Source organism: Lampetra fluviatilis, chromosome 67 (genome assembly GCF_964198595.1).
Source record: "Lampetra fluviatilis chromosome 67, kcLamFluv1.1, whole genome shotgun sequence".
Lineage (NCBI taxonomy): Eukaryota > Metazoa > Chordata > Hyperoartia > Petromyzontiformes > Petromyzontidae > Lampetra > Lampetra fluviatilis.
The window spans coordinates 6,136,564-6,156,918 of record NC_136341.1 but is presented as its reverse complement, the minus strand read 5'-3'; the positions used below and the strand labels follow the sequence as shown (position 1 = coordinate 6,156,918).

Here is a 20,355-nt window from a genome sequence, read left to right as displayed (position 1 = left end):
CCACCGGTGCTGCTACTCGCTATGAGCAGCACTTTGTAGATGTCGTGGCTTGGCTCTCCAGCACACCGCTGGCGACATTTCACTTTGACATTTTCACGTCCATAAAAAGAAAATCGCCATACTAACCGATGCCGTTTTTTGGCAAAATTGGCCCAATTTTCCTGGCTTTATTTTTCAACGAAAAGTGCATTCCTTGGTTGTGTTTATAGCCTGAGTAGCCTATATATTACGTTAAAAAGTGGGGAATTTAATGCATTAAATTTTCGAATATAAAAAAGTTCATCGGCATACTGTGCCGATTTTAGGCTCAATAAGCCCAACTTTCACAGCCTTATTTGTCGACAAAAGTTAATTTCTCCATTGTATTTAGCCTTAGTATGCTATGTATTAGATTAAAAGTGGAAAATTTCACGATGAAATGTTCACATCCCAAACAGGAAATTGCCGTTTTTGGCTAAAATTGAACTAATTTTTACAGATGTATTTTTAAACAAAAAGTGCATTCCTCGGTTGTGTTTAGACGAGGTAGCCTATATATTACAATTAAAGTGAGAAATTTCACCATGAAATTTGCTACATTTTCATAGCTAGATTTTCCAATAAAAAGTGAATTCCTCCATTTTGTTAAAGCATTAGTATTCTATATATTACGTAAAAATGGGAAATTTCACAATGAAATTTTCAGATCCCAAAAGAAATCAGCACACAAACTGCACTCCATTGCTGGAAAATACTTCACGTCTATGGGACTACCAACACCCTACAGGGACAACCTGCATGCCCTTGCTCAAGAGATCCTACGTGAAATATGCTATTATGCTTGACAGATTCTTACATTTGTAGTGGCGGTACGCGCTGGCAGGGGGGGATCGTGTGAGAGCGCGTCGGGTGTGGCTACATCGCGTGGTGTAGTGGTGGTGCGTGCTGACAAGGGGAGGGATCGTGTGAGAGCGTGTCGGGTGTGGCTACATCGCGGTCCGCAGGCAGATGTCCACATCGCGGTCCGCATAGGCCCCGCCCCCTGGAGCGGAGGACTATATAGGGCGATGTGCAGCAGCACTCGGCGAGTGGGTAACCAGTGAAGACAGAAGACGGAGGAGGAAGAAATAGGGCCCTGAGACCCCTAGCCCCGCTGTCCTTGTAAGGGCCGGGACACTGTGTGGTTCAGAGGCGAGACCGTGGGACCCGGGGCCGGACGTCCTTGTGAGGGCCGGCTGTGGGACCCAGTGGTCGGGACCCATACCCCAGCCGGGGTGGGTCTGTGAGTTCCCCTGGAAGCTACGGGGCCGGAGAGCCCGTGTGTGTGTAGCCGGGTGGAACGCGTAGCGTAGGCTGTAGTTGGCTACACGTGTTATTGTGGCTAAGTGGGTGTTAATAAAAGTGTGCTGCCCGTCAAGTGGTCTCCCGACGTAATTACTATATTACACATTTATTTAGGAAAATTAACCAAAGCTGATGGATGCACAAACAGAAGCCTACACGGAAATCTTGGAAGACATTGAGACTACAAATCGAGTCATTTGTATCATTGATGCACCTGCCAGTACTGGGAAGACCTTTGTTTTGAAACTGCTCCTCGCAAAGGGTCGCCAGAGAGAATTGCTCGAGCTGTGGCATCATCGGGGATTGCTGTGTGAGTCCATGTGTGTGTCTCTTAGTCGATGTGTATAAAGCCATGTGTGCTTAGGTCCATGTGTGTGTGAGTCTACGTGTGTGTTCGAGTCGCTGTATGTGTGTACGTCGATTTGCGTGTTTAACTCCATGTGTGTGTATCTGAAGCGAATGTCTGTATGTGTGTGTCTAAGTCCATGTGTGTGTCTTTTTCACCCGGGCAACGCCGGATACTTCCCACTAGTACTGTTATATCAGCGCACTTCATCTCTCTGTGATGAACCCTGCACTTTATATCACTTTCATGCAGGGGGCGCTGTAAACCTACGCGCCCCCTGCATGAACGACGGAGGAGCAGGGACAGACGTTCGATCGCGTTGGAATCGATCTGCAGACGGCGGTCTTCTGGCACGGCCAGCTCTGTCTCGCCTCATCTCCACCCCGCGAACCCAACCAGGTGAAAGTCCGCATCGAACCGAACCCCAGTAAGGCCATCTACTTAACTAGAGAAAATTCACACGAAATGTCGTTTTCAATGAAGTCTTCCAGATGTAAAATGATATAAGCGTTAATGAAGAAATACAATTATCTAATTCTAAACATAATACAATTCAAAGTTGTTTCATTTTAAAACTTCAAAACGGAGCATCGGGAGCTTGCGTGGATGCGTCGTTCGTGTGCAATTTTTTTCATCACTTTCCTGGCCCAAGGCCGTAAATGGTTGTGAGGGGGCTGCAGGCGGTCGAGGCTTGCTTCAACCGATGGTTGTGAACATCCAGACGTTAATCGGCAAGGACCATTTCTTGTCCTAGTTCGCCAACATATAAGACTTCATGCAAATTTCGAATGAGTGTTGTTGTGGAGAATGTATCTACTAGATGTGCTCCTACTTGTAACCGAATACAAACCTGTACCAAAAATGCATTTCACATGTGCTCTTAAAATTACCTCCATGCTATGAAGCAGATCAGCAGACACGACAGCTTTCATTTATCGAAACAAAGGAATGTTTTACACAAACTATAACTAGCACAGCGTTCTGGGAGTGCGTCATTGATTCAGTGCAAGCCACATGTGGAACCTTATTGGTGTACAGCTAATGAGGGCAGTTATGATGATTAGGCTTAGCTTTGTTGTCTAGGGTCGCATTACACTGGTCAACACACTTTTTCTGGCATAAGGTATTCCAACGTTTTTAAGGTAATTTTTGGGTGCTGATTCCAAATCTGGCATCAGTTTTTGTCTATCACATCAGGTTTTTGAGATATCAAATATTGCATTTTCAAAAAAAACTGCAGAAGAAAAATCTTAAGTAAATGTGGATATCTACATAAAATTATATTATAAACACACTATACTAAAAATACAGCACCTCCTCTGAATCATTCAGATGTTCATTGCCAAACTTCAGACAGGCATGTATATGTGCTTTCTTGAGCAGGGGGACCTTGCGGGCGCTGCAGGATTTCAGTCCTTCACGGCGTAGTGTGTTACCAACTGTTTTCTTGGTGACTATGGTCCCAGCTGCCTTGAGATCATTGACAAGATCCTCCTGTGTATTTCTGGGCTGATTTCTCACCGTTCTCATGATCATTGCAACTCCACGAGGTGAGATCTTGCATGGAGCCCCAGGCCGAGGGAGATTGACAGTTCTTTTGTGTTTCTTCCATTTGCGAATAATCGCACCAACTGTTGTCACCTTCTCACCAAGCTGCTTGGCGATGGTCTTGGAGCCAATTCCAGCCTTGTGTATGTCTACAATCTTGTCCCTGACATCCTTGGAGAGCTCTTTGGTCTTGGCCAAGGTGGAGAGTTTGGAATCTGATTGATTGCTTCTGTGAACAGGTGTCTTTTATACAGGTAACAAGCCGAGATTAGGAGCACTCCCTTTAAGAGTGTGCTCCTAATCTCAGCTCGTTACCTGTATAAAAGACACCTGGGAGCCAGAAATCTTTCTGATTGAGACGGGGTCAAATACTTATTTCCCTCATTAAAATGCAAATCAATTTATAACATTTTTGACATGCGTTTTTCTAGATTTTGTTGTTATTCTGCCTCTCGCTGTTCAAATAAACCTACCATTACAACTATAGACTGATTATTTGTCAGTGGGAAAACGTACAAAATCAGCAGGGGATCAAATACTTTTTTCCCTCACTGTATATGTGCGTGTGGTTTTTGTTCCCTCGATCAATTCTTTGCGTCAGGCAGATGCCGGCGATGCGTGTTGGCGTGCGAATGCAGGCGTGTCATACGAACGGCTTCGGAGAGCTCCCTCTCCCACTAGGGGCGTGTTTGCCATTAGCTGCCGTCTCTCTCCGCAGCTGGATGAGCTGCGTTGACACGATGCTTGTCCTTGAAGATGCTCGGTCACTCTTGTCGCTCGTCTGCTGGCAGCTGCCCTTGCTCGATGGCGCGGCTGGCGCTGTGATGCTGGCTTGGTCGATGTTTGGCGCTTTCCGCCATTTCTCGAGGATGATTGCTGGAATTCTCGTCAGCTCAACTCGAACTGCAGCGGCTCGTGGGAGCGGGCACTCGGGGCAGAATGGCTTTCGAGCGATACTTCTTCAGTCAGCGCTGAATTCGCACTGGGTAGCACATCGCTACTCAGCGAGCCTCGCCACCCTGGTTGATTGCTGGCCCTTCTTCTGTTGCTGGAGTCTTCTCCTGTTGCAAGCTTCTGCTCTCTCGAGGCTTCTGTGTTGGTGGTGTGTATGGTCGAGCCCACGGCGCTCTCGCTGGCGCTGCTTGCCCGCTGGCACTCACTCTCAAAATTTGTGAATTGTATTCGCACAATCTTAATTTAGGAGCTTTCGTGACTGCAGGAATTACTCTTTGGTTCTTTTCGGTTAAGTCACGTCTAAAAATAAAATAATAAATTAAAATAACATATTATGACGTTTCGATTGCAACACAAGCAATCATCATCAGGTATAAAAGAAATAGCAACACAAATCTAACTAGAAAAACTATAGACAGACATACAAGCAGACAGACATCACAACGGCACACAGAGAGAGAACACACATCGGCACAAAGAGAGGGGTCGTTTCTGTGACGGTCCTTTAAATATAGAGAGGGGGGGCGGGGACGGAGAGAGGGAGGGGGTAGAGAGAATTAGCATATCCGTGAGTGTACGGCCACGTACTGCTGTTGCAAGTAAGATGACAATGTGGAACAGGCACGCAAAATTGAAAATTAGGAGACAGGCACACGAAAATTAAATAACCTAGCAAAATATCAAAATGTGATGTAATACAACACAGAGAGTCGGTTAACACACAATTAACGCATAGCCTGGTTGATTACGTGTTTCAAAATTTGCTAAGTTAGAATTTTAAGTGTGAAAATTCCAAAGAGATGACACAGGCAGAGAGAACAAATAGCCAGAAAGAAAAAGGATAAGCTTAAAACTTCCCCGTAGAAGTGGTTCAATCTTAATTTAGGAGCTTTCGTGACTGCAGGAATTACTCTTTGGTTCTTTTCGGTTAAGTCACGTCTAAAAATAAAATAATAAATTAAAATAACATGTGTGTTCTCTCTCTGTGTGCCGTTGTGATGTCTGTCTGCTTGTATGTCTGTCTATAGTTTTTCTAGTTAGATTTGTGTTGCTATTTCTTTTATACCTGATGATGATTGCTTGTGTTGCAATCGAAACGTCGTAATATGTTATTTTAATTTATTATTTTATTTGTAGACGTGACTTAACCGAAAAGAACCAAAGAGTGTATTCGCACAGCTCTTAAACAACTGTGAAAGCTTAGTACAATACAACTTGTCGCAATCCTTGACTTTGCGAGCGACTCAACACATCAGGATGAATGTAGCATAAAACTTTCAGCGATACTCTTGTCGGCTCATGCTGTACTCAGCTCTTAACAACGCATCGCCCCTTCTCTCTGCGAGACGCGACTCCCATGGTTGATGTCGGTGCCTGCTCCCTCGCAAGCCTCCGTCGCGAGAATACTGCCCCTGCTGCCTCGCGAGACTGAACTGCCGCCCCTGCTCCCTCGCGAAGCTGAGCTCACACGATCCGTGTTCGTGCTAAAAACTGTATAATTCCCTCGCCTCTTTCTCTCTTCTCATAAAGGACCCAAGTTTCCTTTGATGTCGCTTTGCTGTGGGGGGGGGGTTGTACGTGTCCGTGTGCGTGTTTGTTCTACGTTATTGGGGGTGATAATTTGGTTCCTCAAGCCATCTTTTCATCCGTGGAAAACAGATGGGCAACTGCAATAAAACTCTGCGAGAGCCACTTCCCCCGCTCCGAGTTTATTATTTAATGGCATTTTACGACCTCCATTTGCTTGGTGCTTGCGGGTCGAGTGCTGGTTTTATTCATTTATTTAAAAAATATTGGCCGAATTATTCTTAACATGAATTTTGAAAAAAAGCATATATACACTCCACAACTGAGATGCCACATCAACCATCGCCCCCTACTGACAGGCTCTTGTCCACATGCAGGCCGGTAAAGGGCCACCACCTTGTGCCACACAGGGGCAGCTGCTACTTGGAGATGCTCTTCGAGTGTTTGAGACGAGATACGATACAAAACTCAAGAGTTGCTGGGGCATTCTAGATTTGAAGCTTTCGTGACTGCAATGATTCATATTCTTAGGTTTTTTCGGTAAAGTCACGTAGGTAAAACATTAAAATTAATGAAAGTAAAATAAAACAAAACAAAAATAAAAACAAAACAAAAATAAAATTCACGACGTTTCGGAGGCAACACAAGTCTCCGTCATCAGGTGGGACCGTCACAGCCGAATTAGCTGCATCAAGTGATGCAGCTAATTCGGCTGTGACGGTCCCACCTGATGATGCAGCTAATTGATGCAGATAATTCGGCTGTGACGGTCCCACCTGATGACGGAGACTTGTGTTGCCTCCGAAACGTCGTGAATTTTATTTTTGTTTTATTTTACTTTCATTAATTTTAATGTTTTACCTACGTGACTTTAACGAAAAAACCTAAGAATAATAGTTGCTGGGACAATTAATCAAGCACCATATAAATGCAATTATAACATAGTGAATGCTTTGGAGCTTATTGGATCTCGGTCCTGGATAGAGATCTATCCAATACACAGGTCCACAAAGACTGGCCGCTCTTACCCTGCAGGTTGAACCTAGGAACTGAGTGTTCAACTTCACATTCTTGTCATTAGAGGACTGTGACAAAGGTGCATCTATTGGAGCGGCATCGTCTAAGGCAGTGGTTCTTAACCTTGTTGGAGGTACTGAACCCCACCAGTTTCATATGCGCATTCACAGAACCCTTCTTAATTGGAAAAATATAATTATTTTTTCAAATTCAAAACATAGGTACATGTTTTACTGCTGCACAATCATGAGTCAGGTGTGTGTCTAAACCTCCGCCGAACCCCTGAGACTGACTCACCGAACCCCTGGGGTTCGATCGAACCCCAGGAGTTCGATCGAACCCAGGTTAAGAACCACTGGTCTAAGGCTTACGCATCTCCCGGGTCTCCATTTGACTTTGTATTGTCTCGGAGGAAGTCAACCCACACCTCCACTTCCACAAACTGCTGGGAGTTGCCTCGCTCTGCCTCACAGTCAGAATTCTCCTCCTGCTTCACGTTGCCTCCATCGATGTGAAAGTCCGATTTGGGAGTTGAATCTTCATCTTCACATTTTACCTTCACTTCTTTGCTCTTCACCATCACGTCTTCACATTTCACCTCTTCATATTTCACCTTGATTTCTTTAAAAGCGTCGAAGCTGGGATTTTCTTCCGGTTCTTGTTTGATGAGGGATGGGCTCATTGAGGCACTTTGACTTTCACAAGCTGATTTCACATTCCACTCCTGGTGGATCTTCTGATGCTTGCGTGATCTCTGGTGTCTTTGAAGATATGGTGAAAGTGTAAACGCCTTCTCACACACACTGCACTTGAAGGGTTTCTCTCCCGTGTGTGTTCTCTGGTGTTTTACAAGAGTAAATGAACGTGCAAACGCCTTCCCACACACACTGCACTTGAAGGGTTTCTCTCCCGTGTGGGTTCTCTGGTGTTTTACAAGAGCAGATGAATCTGAAAACGCCTTCCCACACAAAGTGCACTTGAAGGGTTTCTCTCCCGTGTGTGTTCTCTGGTGTTTTATAAGAGCAGATGAATGTGCAAACGCCTTCTCACACACACTGCACTTGAAGGGTTTCTCTCCCGTGTGTGTTCTCTTGTGTATTACAAGAGCAGATGACTGTGTAAACGCCTTCCCACACACACTGCACTTGAAGGGTTTCTCTCCCGTGTGTATTCTCTTGTGTGTTACAAGAGTAGCTGAACATGCAAACGCCCTCCCACACACACTGCACTTGAAGGGTTTCTCTCCTGTGTGAGTTCTCTGGTGCTGTGTAAAATATTTAGGACGATCCGTGCTGTATGCACACCGGTCGCATTGATGCCTTTTTGCACCGAGCCGCACCGAGTGCCTTTGCTCCATCAGACAAATTCTGCAGAGGAAGCGACAACTGCAGACAGAAAAAAGGGAATATCCACACCATCTACACATCAGTATCGATGCACAGAGGAATGCATATACAGTCACACATGACTTACACGTCTATACTTATTCATATATTCATGATATAGTGAAAGAAGTGTCCAAAATTCATCACATGGGCTGTTATGGTACACAATGAGAGGGCAAATGGTCATAAACATGCCTGGAAGCCCTCGTATCTTCAAAATGAACGTTAACCCAAAACTTAGAGCACACAATTTCAGCTGTTTGGCTTCAAAATAAATGTTTATGAAAGCTAAATTCAGCTGACATAGCAAAGGGTGTTGAAAATAATACTATTTGTGTCATGCACAAATGCATAATTAATGTTCAATCGCAACTTAGAGGTGTGAAGCCAGGCACAGATGTCCTTAATTGCTGGGATGAGCAGTTCTGACTTCAGCTGCTGCACGTGTGTGCTGTGATCACTTCCTGACTCCATTCTTACAAAGAGTTCCAGAGGAAAACTAAAATAAACTACCGTTTTGATATAACCTCTGTGCTCAATAGAGTTAATAGACTTTACTGCAAATACAAACTTGACACTGTCACACACTCAGAGGTGGAGCCAGGATTTTCAGGTAGGGGGGGGAAACCCCTCCAGCAATGAAAAATTACAGGATTTGTTATTAAGTAAGGAGTTGTTAGTGAGAAAGGAGTTGTTAGTGAGAAAGGACTTGTCCCTTGCTTTTCATTCGACGCGTGTGATCGTCATCGCGCTCGCTGAACGTGTTGATGCCTTCAGGAAAGAAAAATAAACTTTTGTATTTTGGGGGGGGGGGGGGGGGGAAATGACCATGACGTATGTGGCGTCAACCCGCATCACACCTGAGCTAAGCGCTCTGCAATGCTTACCCCCCTACCACATGGCTCTTTGCGCGCCGTACTTCTACAGCTGTTCACAGCGTGCCGGGAGATTTTAGGTGGCGCTTCGCTCCTGGCCGATTAAGTCATTGGCTTCTCGGAGTTTCAATCCTAATCCGTGTGAAGAACGGGTACAACTGCCATCTTAAATATAAAGCAGAACTTACACGTGTTTGTTTGTGTGCAGCAGCAAAAACTCTCCAACGCTGAGCTCTGGCGTCATGAAATTTTCACAGCTTATGCTGTCTGGAATGTCTAAGCGAGCGCCGCGTCATTCCCTTCCCGAGTGGCAAAAATCGACCTGACGTAGCAGTGGGTTCAGGTTGAATTTCCTTGAGTGAAAACATCCGATTTAGGTAAATTGAAGTGTTTCGGCTTCCTTCTTGCAAGCATCAATTTTTTCAGGGTTTTTCATTGAATTATGAGGGAATATTAAATTAATCCAAGACAAGAATCCAAGTCCCGGGCAAAGCCGGGTAGTGAAGCTAGTTACTAATAAACCCCAATGATCCTATCGAAATTACGGATTTCTATCGGATCGTTGGGGGGGCACGTGCCACCCCACCCCCACTGGCTCCACCACTCTCACACACTGGCAGCATGGTTCACAGGTGGTGGTGTATCCAGACCCACGCCTGGCCACCTTCACCTGCTCAGTATTAATGCTTCCTCACTCCACCAAGTAATTCATTGAGGATCAACCAACACAGCCGAGGCTGCGTGTCTCTCTGTGGTGAGATGTTAACTACCTGTCCTGGCATACAGGAAGTCGTGGGTTCGATCCCGACCCTGACGCCTGCTGTATATTTGTAGTTTACGTGTCTCTCTCTCTCTCCCCGTGGTCGCGTGGATTTCCTTCCCGCTCCCCGGGTTTCCCCTCCACACGCCTATAGTGAACACCGCCACGTGTCTATAGTGAACACCTCCACGTGTCTATAGTGAACACCGCCACGTGTCTATAGCGAACACCTCCACGTGTCTATAGTGAACACCGCCACGCGTCTATAGTGAACACCTCCACGCGTCTATAGTGAACACCGCCACGTGTCTATAGTGAACACCTCCACGTGTCTATAGTGAACACCTCCACGTGTCCAGAGTGAACACCGCCACGCGTCTATAGTGAACACCTCCACGCGTCTATAGTGAACACCGCCACGTGTCTATAGTGAACACCTCCACGCGTCTATAGTGAACACCGCCCGCGTCTATAGTGAACACCTCCACGCGTCTATAGTGAACACCGCCACGTGTCTATAGTGAACACCTCCACGTGTCTATAGTGAACACCGCCACGCGTCTAGAGTGAACACCTCCACGTGTCTATAGTGAACACCTCCACGCGTCTATAGTGAACACCTCCACGTGTCTATAGTGAACACCGCCACGCGTCTATAGTGAACACCTCCACGCGTCTATAGTGAACACCGCCACGTGTCTATAGTGAACACCTCCACGCGTCTATAGTGAACACCGCCACGTGTCTATAGTGAACACCGCCACGCGTCTATAGTGAACACCTCCACGCGTCTATAGTGAACACCGCCACGTGTCTATAGTGAACACCTCCACGCGTCTATAGTGAACACCGCCACGTGTCTCTAGTGAACACCTCCACGCGTCTATAGTGAACACCGCCACGTGTCTATAGTGAACACCGCCACGCGTCTATAGTGAACACCGCCACGTGTCCAGAGTGAACACCGCCACGCGTCTATAGTGAACACCTCCACGTGTCCAGAGTGAACACCGCCACGCGTCTATAGTGAACACCTCCACGCGTCTATAATGAACACCGCCACGCGTCTATAGTGAACACCTCCACGTGTCTATAGTGAACACCTCCACGTGTCCAGAGTGAACACCTCCACGCATCTATAGTGAACACCTCCACGTGTCCAGAGTGAACACCTCCACGCGTCTATAGTGAACACCGCCACGCGTCTATAGTGAACACCTCCACGCGTCTATAGTGAACACCGCCACGTGTCCAGAGTGAACACCTCCACGCATCTATAGTGAACACCTCCACGTGTCCAGAGTGAACACCTCCACGCGTCTAGAGTGAACACTGCCACGTGTCTATAGTGAACACCGCCACGCGTCTAGAGTGAACACTGCCACGTGTCTATAGTGAACACCTCCACGTGTCCAGAGTGAACACCTCCACGCGTCCAGAGTGAACACCTCCACGTGTCCAGAGTGAACACCTCCACGTGTCTATAGTGAACACCACCACGCGTCCAGAGCGAACACCGCCACGTATCTAGAGTGAACACCGCCACGCGTCTAGAGTGAACACCGCCACGCGTCCAGAGTGAACACCACCACGTGTCTAGAGTGAACACCGCCACGCGTCTAGAGTGAACACTGCCACACGTCTAGAGCGAACACCGCCACGCGTCCAGAGTGAACACCACCACGCATCTAGAGTGAACACCACCACGCGTCTAGAGCGAACACCGCCGTGTCTAGAGCGAACACCGCCACGCGTCTAGAGTGAACACCGCCACGTATCTAGAGTGAACACCACCACGCGTCTAGAGCGAACACCGCCACGTGTCTAGAGTGAACACCACCACGCGTCTAGAGTGAACACCGCCACGCGTCTAGAGTGAACACCACCACGCGTCTAGAGCGAACACCGCCACGTGTCTAGAGTGAACACCACCACGCGTCTAGAGTGAACACCGCCACGCGTCTAGAGCGAACACCGCCACGTATCTAGAGTGAACACCACCTCGCGTCTAGAGCGAACACCGCCACGTGTCTAGAGTGAACACCACCACGCGTCTAGAGTGAACACCGCCACGCGTCTAGAGCGAACACCGCCACGCGTCTAGAGCGAACACCGCCACGTGTCTAGAGTGAACACCACCACGCATCTAGAGTGAACACCACCACGCGTCTAGAGCGAACACCGCCGTGTCTAGAGCGAACACCGCCACGCGTCTAGAGTGAACACCGCCACGTATCTAGAGTGAACACCACCACGCGTCTAGAGCGAACACCGCCACGTGTCTAGAGTGAACACCACCACGCGTCTAGAGTGAACACCACCACGTGTCTAGAGTGAACACCGCCATGTGTCTAGAGCGAACACCGCCACGCGTCTAGAGCGAACACCGCCACGCGTCTAGAGTGAACACCGCCACGCTGTTGACGAGCCTCACCTTGTTGTTATTGTTGTTGTGGGCAGGTCGCTTCTGAACACAAGAGCGGTACAGCAGCTCAAGCGGGCGTGGCCTGGTAAAAAATGAAAAAAAACTGTGAATATTTAAAACAAAACAAGTTACAAAGTAGCGAGCCAGGTGAAGGGAAATTAAAACTTAAGCAAGATACTCTTTCGGTAAAGTCACGTAGGTAAAACATTAAAATTAATGAAAGTAAAATAAAATAAAATATTTTATTTTATTTTATATTATTTTACTTTCATTAATTTTAATGTTTTACCTACGTGACTTTACCGAAACAACCTAAGAATATGAATCATTGCAGTCACGAAAGCTTCAAATCTAGAAGAAACTCTTTGGTTCTTTCGGTAAAGTCACGTAGAATAAATAAATAAAATAATAGCATACGACATTTCGATTGCAACACAAGCAATCATCATCAGGTACAAATGAAAGAGAAAAAAAACCTAGTAAACTTAGAAATGTAGTGCAATACAACACAGAGAGTCGGCTAACATAACAGTCAACAGCCCACCTGGTTGATAACGTTCTTCCAAAGATTGCTCAATTTGAGAGAGAGACACGGAGACACATAGACAGACACATAAGCAGAGAGAGAGAGAGAGATGACACATAGACACACAGAGAGAGATGACAGAGAGACACACAGAGACACACAGAGACACACAGAGACACACACAGAAACAACGCCTCTGTGTCGAGGCCTTAAATAGAGAGAGAGGGGGGCAGAGAGAGAGAGGGGGGTAGAGAAAGGGGCAGAGAGATGGGTGGTGGTGGGAATCCGGTTTCAAGTACCACCATCCCTCTCAAAAGAATTCTCTCATCAAAACGCTATACCGCAGAGCCAATGGCATTTCTGACCAACACCACTTGGCCGGTGAATTAAGTCATGTACATCGGGCCCTCAGGATGAACGGATACTCTGACCGCACTATCCGCCAAGCTGTTTCTCCCACCATACAGAAACAGCCACATGAAACTCCAACCAAAACTATCACGTTGCCATACATAGCAGGCGTGACCAAAAAGATCTCCAAAATTCTAAACAAACATAAGATCCAAGTCCGATTCAGTACAGTGCATAATATCCGTTATTTGATTCCATCTGTGAAGGATGTCGTTCCTGACTTACAGTATCCTGGAGTCTACAAATTGAGTTGCATTTGTGGTGATTGCTACATTGGAGAAACGAAACGTCATGTTTCTGATCGTGTCCGCGAGCACAAGTCAGATCTGAAACACGGCAGAACTGATTCTTCGGCCGTTGCCGATCATTGCTACAACTCGGTGGGCTCTCATGAAATTGTCTTTTCCGAGACCAAGGTTCTCTGCAAGCCTCCTGGCTACCATCAAAGGTTTGTGCACGAAGCCATACAAATATACAAACACAGACATAATTTCAACCGTGATGATGGGTACAAACTTAGTAATCATTGGAAAGATGTTATCAACCACGCAAAAAAGATTTAACTACACTTATTTGCCAATCTTATTTGACAGACAACTATTACAGTTTTACCATGTTTAGTGGTGGTATCCCTGCCACAGGTTGAGTCACAAACCGCACCTCTCCACAACAAAGGCTCAGCCTTTGTTATGCAGTCTATTCTTAGTCTTAAGCCTCACCTTACCATATTAATAATGCGCCCCTTGCACCACGATCTTCTCCAACCATTATATAAACGGAGTGGTAGCTACTGCAATCTCTCATTTACTTGATACAGCTGTCGTGGCTGTGACGGTACCACCTGAAGACGGATGCTTGTGTTGCCTCCGAAACGTCGTGATTTTTTATTTTACTTTTTTACGTGACTTTACCGAAAAAACCTAAGAATAAGCGAGAGAATTGAAGCAAACGCGACCAGGCGAGGGCAGGAGGCAAGGCCCCGCGTTGTAAAGTTCCAAAGTGGACATCGCTTCCATGCTCGCTGCTACTCAATTGACATCCCTACGAGAGAGAGAGCGAGGCGCTACCTCGGTAAACAACAACCACCACAACAACAACCACCACAACAACCACAATCACCACAACCGCGATGAGAATCTCACCTCGGATTTCAGTGCACGGGCCGAGCGGAAACTTCCCGGTCCCTCGTGACGTCACGCGGCAGCAGGTGACATGACGTCACTTGCGGTGTACGATGACACTCCCCTCCCCACAATGAGCGGCTCGAAACTCGCGACTTCACGAATAAATTATGTTAATGAGCCGCCAGTCACCGGGCGTGGCTTTGCCCAAATAAGGATTGGCACTGGGACAGGTATCGGCAGCGGCTGAGTGGATGTGACGTCACGCTCAAGAGCGCGGTGGTCGGGGGTGAGTGACATGACGTCACTAACGAGGCACCTCCCCCTGGCGTTTGACGCCGATGAGGTCACGCTGAGCGGTGACGTCAGAAGCCATACAAATATACAAACACAGACATACATTCAACCGTGATGATGGGTACAAACTTAGTAATCATTGGAAAGATGTTATCAACCACGCAAAAAAGACTTAATCACAAATTTTTTGGACCATCTTATCTGACAGGCACTATTTTACTGTACTTTACCGAGTGTTAACATCCCCAGTTATTTTAACAGTACTCTCTTCATTGTTCAGCCAGCATTGGTATAAACATGGGCATTTTCGTTCTTTTGTCTATCATGTGTATCAGACCCCCCCCTCCCCCTCTCTCTCCATTGTGTTGGCGTGTGCAGTAATTGGCCGCTTGCGCACAAGCGCTTCCACGTCCATCGCCCACCCTTTTGGCCTCGCCCCCCCTCCCTCCCGATACGTTCCTTTCATTGGCTACCATAGTCTGATGAGCTCCCCCCTCCCTCTCCCTCCCCCCTCAACTCGCTTTTAAGGGATTACATCTTGAATCATGGCCTCACTTGATGCAGCTAATCTGGCTGTGACGGTCCCACCTGATGACGGAGACTTGTGTTGCCTCCGAAACGTCGTGATTTTTTATTTTATTTTCATTCATTTTGATGTTTTACCTACGTGACTTTACCGGAAAAAACCTAAGAAGAAATTTAACATGGTTGCTGCAGCGCCACCGTGTGGACACATAGTGCAACTGCAGCGCCTCAGCGCGCTAATTGTAGCAGTGGAACTGTTCGGTGTCTTCACCGCTTCATTGCAGCCAACCCGCTTGGGACAAACGCCAGAACGCCGCCGCAGCAGTAGCAGCGTGGGGGGGCTGGTCACGTGGGTGGGGGAGGGGTGGGGCTGGTCACGTGGGCTGGGGGAGGGGCGGGGCTGGTCACGTGGGCTGGGGGAGGGGCGGGGCTGGTCACGTGGGCTGGGGGAGGGAGAGGGGCGGGGCTGGTCACGTGGGTGGGGAGGGGCTGGTCACGTGGGTTGGGGGAGGGGCGGGGCTGGTCACGTGGGTGGGGGAGGGGCGGGGCTGGTCACGTGGGCTGGGGGAGGGGAGGGGCGGGGCTGGTCACGTGGGCTGGGGGAGGGGCGGGGCTGGTCACGTGGGGGGGAGGGAGGGGCTGGTCACGTGGGTGGGGGGGGGTGGGGGCTGGTCACGTGGGTGGGTGGGGGGGGAGGGGCTGGTCACGTGGGCTGGGGGAGGGGCGGGGCTGGTCACGTGGGCTGGGGGAGGGGCGGGGCTGGTCACGTGGGTGGGTGGGGGGAGGGGCTGGTCACGTGGGTGGGTGGGGGGGGGGGCTGGTCACGCCCGGGTTGTTGCCGGCCCGGGTTGTTGCCGGCCCGGGTTGTTGCCGGCCCGGGTTGTTGCCGGCCCGGGTTGTTGCCGGCCCGGGTTGTTGCCGGCCCGGGTTGTTGCCGGCCCGGGTTGTTGCCGGCCCGGGTTGTTGCCGGCCCGGGTTGTTGCCGGCCCGGGTTGTTGCCGGCCCGGGTTGTTGCCGGCCCGGGTTGTTGCCGGCCCGGGTTGTTGCCGGCCCGGGTTGTTGCCGGCCCGGGTTGTTGCCGGCCCGGGTTGTTGCCGGCCCGGGTTGTTGCCGGCCCGGGTTGTTGCCGGCCCGGGTTGTTGCCGGCCCGGGTTGTTGCCGGCCCGGGTTGTTGCCGGCCCGGGTTGTTGCCGGCCCGGGTTGTTGCCGGCCCGGGTTGTTGCCGGCCCGGGTTGTTGCCGGCCCGGGTTGTTGCCGGCCCGGGTTGTTGCCGGCCCGGGTTGTTGCCGGCCCGGGTTGTTGCCGGCCCGGGTTGTTGCCGGCCCGGGTTGTTGCCGGCCCGGGTTGTTGCCGGCCCGGGTTGTTGCCGGCCCGGGTTGTTGCCGGCCCGGGTTGTTGCCGGCCCGGGTTGTTGCCGGCCCGGGTTGTTGCCGGCCCGGGTTGTTGCCGGCCCGGGTTGTTGCCGGCCCGGGTTGTTGCCGGCCCGGGTTGTTGCCGGCCCGGGTTGTTGCCGGCCCGGGTTGTTGCCGGCCCGGGTTGTTGCCGGCCCGGGTTGTTGCCGGCCCGGGTTGTTGCCGGCCCGGGTTGTTGCCGGCCCGGGTTGTTGCCGGCCCGGGTTGTTGCCGGCCCGGGTTGTTGCCGGCCCGGGTTGTTGCCGGCCCGGGTTGTTGCCGGCCCGGGTTGTTGCCGGCCCGGGTTGTTGCCGGCCCGGGTTGTTGCCGGCCCGGGTTGTTGCCGGCCCGGGTTGTTGCCGGCCCGGGTTGTTGCCGGCCCGGGTTGTTGCCGGTGGCCCGGGTTGTTGTTGCCGGCCCGGGTTGTTGCCGGCCCGGGTTGTTGCCGGCCCGGGTTGTTGCCGGCCCGGGTTGTTGCCGGCCCGGGTTGTTGCCGGCCCGGGTTGTTGCCGGCCCGGGTTGTTGCCGGCCCGGGTTGTTGCCGGCCCGGGTTGTTGCCGGCCCGGGTTGTTGCCGGCCCGGGTTGTTGCCGGCCCGGGTTGTTGCCGGCCCGGGTTGTTGCCGGCCCGGGTTGTTGCCGGCCCGGGTTGTTGCCGGCCCGGGTTGTTGCCGGCCCGGGTTGTTGCCGGCCCGGGTTGTTGCCGGCCCGGGTTGTTGCCGGCCCGGGTTGTTGCCGGCCCGGGTTGTTGCCGGCCCGGGTTGTTGCCGGCCCGGGTTGTTGCCGGCCCGGGTTGTTGCCGGCCCGGGTTGTTGCCGGCCCGGGTTGTTGCCGGCCCGGGTTGTTGCCGGCCCGGGTTGTTGCCGGCCCGGGTTGTTGCCGGCCCGGGTTGTTGCCGGCCCGGGTTGTTGCCGGCCCGGGTTGTTGCCGGCCCGGGTTGTTGCCGGCCCGGGTTGTTGCCGGCCCGGGTTGTTGCCGGCCCGGGTTGTTGCCGGCCCGGGTTGTTGCCGGCCCGGGTTGTTGCCGGCCCGGGTTGTTGCCGGCCCGGGTTGTTGCCGGCCCGGGTTGTTGCCGGCCCGGGTTGTTGCCGGCCCGGGTTGTTGCCGGCCCGGGTTGTTGCCGGCCCGGGTTGTTGCCGGCCCGGGTTGTTGCCGGCCCGGGTTGTTGCCGGCCCGGGTTGTTGCCGGCCCGGGTTGTTGCCGGCCCGGGTTGTTGCCGGCCCGGGTTGTTGCCGGCCCGGGTTGTTGCCGGCCCGGGTTGTTGCCGGCCCGGGTTGTTGCCGGCCCGGGTTGTTGCCGGCCCGGGTTGTTGCCGGCCCGGGTTGTTGCCGGCCCGGGTTGTTGCCGGCCCGGGTTGTTGCCGGCCCGGGTTGTTGCCGGCCCGGGTTGTTGCCGGCCCGGGTTGTTGCCGGCCCGGGTTGTTGCCGGCCCGGGTTGTTGCCGGCCCGGGTTGTTGCCGGCCCGGGTTGTTGCCGGCCCGGGTTGTTGCCGGCCCGGGTTGTTGCCGGCCCGGGTTGTTGCCGGCCCGGGTTGTTGCCGGCCCGGGTTGTTGCCGGCCCGGGTTGTTGCCGGCCCGGGTTGTTGCCGGCCCGGGTTGTTGCCGGCCCGGGTTGTTGCCGGCCCGGGTTGTTGCCGGCCCGGGTTGTTGCCGGCCCGGGTTGTTGCCGGCCCGGGTTGTTGCCGGCCCGGGTTGTTGCCGGCCCGGGTTGTTGCCGGCCCGGGTTGTTGTCGGCCCGGGTTGTTGTCGGCCCGGGTTGTTGTCGGCCCGGGTTGTTGTCGGCCCGGGTTGTTGTCGGCCCGGGTTGTTGTCGGCCCGGGTTGTTGTCGGCCCGGGTTGTTGTCGGCCCGGGTTGTTGTCGGCCCGGGTTGTTGTCGGCCCGGGTTGTTGTCGGCCCGGGTTGTTGTCGGCCCGGGTTGTTGTCGGCCCGGGTTGTTGTCGGCCCGGGTTGTTGTCGGCCCGGGTTGTTGTCGGCCCGGGTTGTTGTCGGCCCGGGTTGTTGTCGGCCCGGGTTGTTGTCGGCCCGGGTTGTTGTCGGCCCGGGTTGTTGTCGGCCCGGGTTGTTGTCGGCCCGGGTTGTTGTCGGCCCGGGTTGTTGTCGGCCCGGGTTGTTGTCGGCCCGGGTTGTTGTCGGCCCGGGTTGTTGTCGGCCCGGGTTGTTGTCGGCCCGGGTTGTTGTCGGCCCGGGTTGTTGTCGGCCCGGGTTGTTGTCGGCCCGGGTTGTTGTCGGCCCGGGTTGTTGTCGGCCCGGGTTGTTGTCGGCCCGGGTTGTTGTCGGCCCGGGTTGTTGTCGGCCCGGGTTGTTGTCGGCCCGGGTTGTTGTCGGCCCGGGTTGTTGTCGGCCCGGGTTGTTGTCGGCCCGGGTTGTTGTCGGCCCGGGTTGTTGTCGGCCCGGGTTGTTGTCGGCCCGGGTTGTTGTCGGCCCGGGTTGTTGTCGGCCCGGGTTGTTGTCGGCCCGGGTTGTTGTCGGCCCGGGTTGTTGTCGGCCCGGGTTGTTGTCGGCCCGGGTTGTTGTCGGCCCGGGTTGTTGTCGGCCCGGGTTGTTGTCGGCCCGGGTTGTTGTCGGCCCGGGTTGTTGTCGGCCCGGGTTGTTGTCGGCCCGGGTTGTTGTCGGCCCGGGTTGTTGTCGGCCCGGGTTGTTGTCGGCCCGGGTTGTTGTCGGCCCGGGTTGTTGTCGGCCCGGGTTGTTGTCGGCCCGGGTTGTTGTCGGCCCGGGTTGTTGTCGGCCCGGGTTGTTGTCGGCCCGGGTTGTTGTCGGCCCGGGTTGTTGTCGGCCCGGGTTGTTGTCGGCCCGGGTTGTTGTCGGCCCGGGTTGTTGTCGGCCCGGGTTGTTGTCGGCCCGGGTTGTTGTCGGCCCGGGTTGTTGTCGGCCCGGGTTGTTGTCGGCCCGGGTTGTTGTCGGCCCGGGTTGTTGTCGGCCCGGGTTGTTGTCGGCCCGGGTTGTTGTCGGCCCGGGTTGTTGTCGGCCCGGGTTGTTGTCGGCCCGGGTTGTTGTCGGCCCGGGTTGTTGTCGGCCCGGGTTGTTGTCGGCCCGGGTTGTTGTCGGCCCGGGTTGTTGTCGGCCCGGGTTGTTGTCGGCCCGGGTTGTTGTCGGCCCGGGTTGTTGTCGGCCCGGGTTGTTGTCGGCCCGGGTTGTTGTCGGCCCGGGTTGTTGTCGGCCCGGGTTGTTGTCGGCCCGGGTTGTTGTCGGCCCGGGTTGTTGTCGGCCCGGGTTGTTGTCGGCCCGGGTTGTTGTCGGCCCGGGTTGTTGTCGGCCCGGGTTGTTGTCGGCCCGGGTTGTTGTCGGCCCGGGTTGTTGTCGGCCCGGGTTGTTGTCGGCCCGGGTTGTTGTCGGCCCGGGTTGTTGTCGGCCCGGGTTGTTGTCGGCCCGGGTTGTTGTCGGCCCGGGTTGTTGTCGGCCCGGGTTGTTGTCGGCCCGGGTTGTTGTCGGCCCGGGTTGTTGTCGGCCCGGGTTGTTGTCGGCCCGGGTTGTTGTCGGCCCGGGTTGTTGTCGGCCCGGGTTGTTGTCGGCCCGGGTTGTTGTCGGCCCGGGTTGTTGTCGGCCCGGGTTGTTGTCGGCCCGGGTTGTTGTCGGCCCGGGTTGTTGTCGGCCCGGGTTGTTGTCGGCCCGGGTTGTTGTCGGCCCGGGTTGTTGTCGGCCCGGGTTGTTGTCGGCCCGGGTTGTTGTCGGCCCGGGTTGTTGTCGGCCCGGGTTGTTGTCGGCCCGGGTTGTTGTCGGCCCGGGTTGTTGTCGGCCCGGGTTGTTGTCGGCCCGGGTTGTTGTCGGCCCGGGTTGTTGTCGGCCCGGGTTGTTGTCGGCCCGGGTTGTTGTCGGCCCGGGTTGTTGTCGGCCCGGGTTGTTGTCGGCCCGGGTTGTTGTCGGCCCGGGTTGTTGTCGGCCCGGGTTGTTGTCGGCCCGGGTTGTTGTCGGCCCGGGTTGTTGTCGGCCC

General features: G+C 53.2%; 2 protein-coding genes across 2 annotated transcripts in view; both read right to left on the bottom strand.

The window, feature by feature from the left end:
- Positions 1 to 1,068: 1,068 nt before the first annotated feature.
- On the bottom strand, positions 1,069 to 14,384 carry LOC144952428 (uncharacterized). The gene is made up of 3 exons (XM_078882826.1): positions 14,240 to 14,384; positions 12,170 to 12,242; positions 1,069 to 8,100 (listed from the first exon to the last, which is right to left on the bottom strand). Exon 3 carries the CDS (start codon positions 8,070 to 8,072, stop codon positions 7,083 to 7,085), a length of 990 nt encoding a protein of 329 aa, XP_078738952.1. The 5' UTR covers positions 8,073 to 8,100; positions 12,170 to 12,242; positions 14,240 to 14,384; the 3' UTR covers positions 1,069 to 7,082.
- LOC144952416 (dynein axonemal heavy chain 2-like) overlaps positions 8,244 to 20,355 on the bottom strand; it is a 74,191-nt gene continuing 62,079 nt past the window's right edge. The window contains 1 exon segment of the mRNA XM_078882812.1: positions 8,244 to 8,252. Within this exon segment, the coding sequence (XP_078738938.1) occupies positions 8,244 to 8,252 (9 nt within the window).